This window comes from Metarhizium robertsii, assembly GCF_000187425.2.
Source record: "Metarhizium robertsii ARSEF 23 chromosome Unknown MAA_Scf_9, whole genome shotgun sequence".
Classification (NCBI taxonomy): domain Eukaryota; kingdom Fungi; phylum Ascomycota; class Sordariomycetes; order Hypocreales; family Clavicipitaceae; genus Metarhizium; species Metarhizium robertsii.
In genome coordinates, this window is record NW_011942237.1 from 109,176 (window position 1) to 109,688 (window position 513).

General features: G+C 46.6%; 1 protein-coding gene across 1 annotated transcript in view; it reads left to right on the plus strand.

Annotated features, from left to right (window-relative positions):
- The window catches only part of MAA_01587 (polyprotein), a gene marked incomplete at both ends in the record, with an annotated part of 2,265 nt that overhangs the window by 627 nt on the left and 1,125 nt on the right, over positions 1-513 (plus strand). The window contains one exon of the mRNA XM_007819585.2: positions 183-249. Within this exon, the coding sequence (XP_007817776.2) occupies positions 183-249 (67 nt within the window). The remainder of the gene's footprint in view (positions 1-182; positions 250-513) is intronic.

The following is a 513-nucleotide window of genomic DNA, read 5'->3' on the forward strand; positions in this document are numbered from 1 at the left end:
TGTGGGTATTTACCTACAAGACGGATAAGCACGGCCATCTCCAGAAATGCAAGGCGCGGCTTGTTGTGTGCGGGAACCAGCAAGAAAAGAATGCTCTCCCGACTCGTGCAACAACGCTAGCCAGTATGTCGTTCCGAGCACTGATGGCTATAGCTGCTGAACACGACCTTGAACTTGAACAGATGGATGCTGTCAATGCATTTGTCAATTGCGAATTAGACGAAGTTGTCTATATGCGTATGCCGCCAGGTTATGAAAGATATGGCAGAGTGCTACGTTTGCAGAAAGCACTCTACGGCTTGCGGAGGTCACCACTGCTGTGGCAAAAGGAGTTAACAAAGAGCCTCCAAGAATTAGGTTTTCAACCAGTTCCACAGGAGCCATGTATCATGACTAAAGGCCCTGTGATGGTATTTTTCTTTGTTGATGACATTATCTGGGCGTACAGAAAAGCCGATAAAGAAATCGCCAAGGAAGCCATAGAAGGCTTGAAAAGTCGATATGAAATGACAC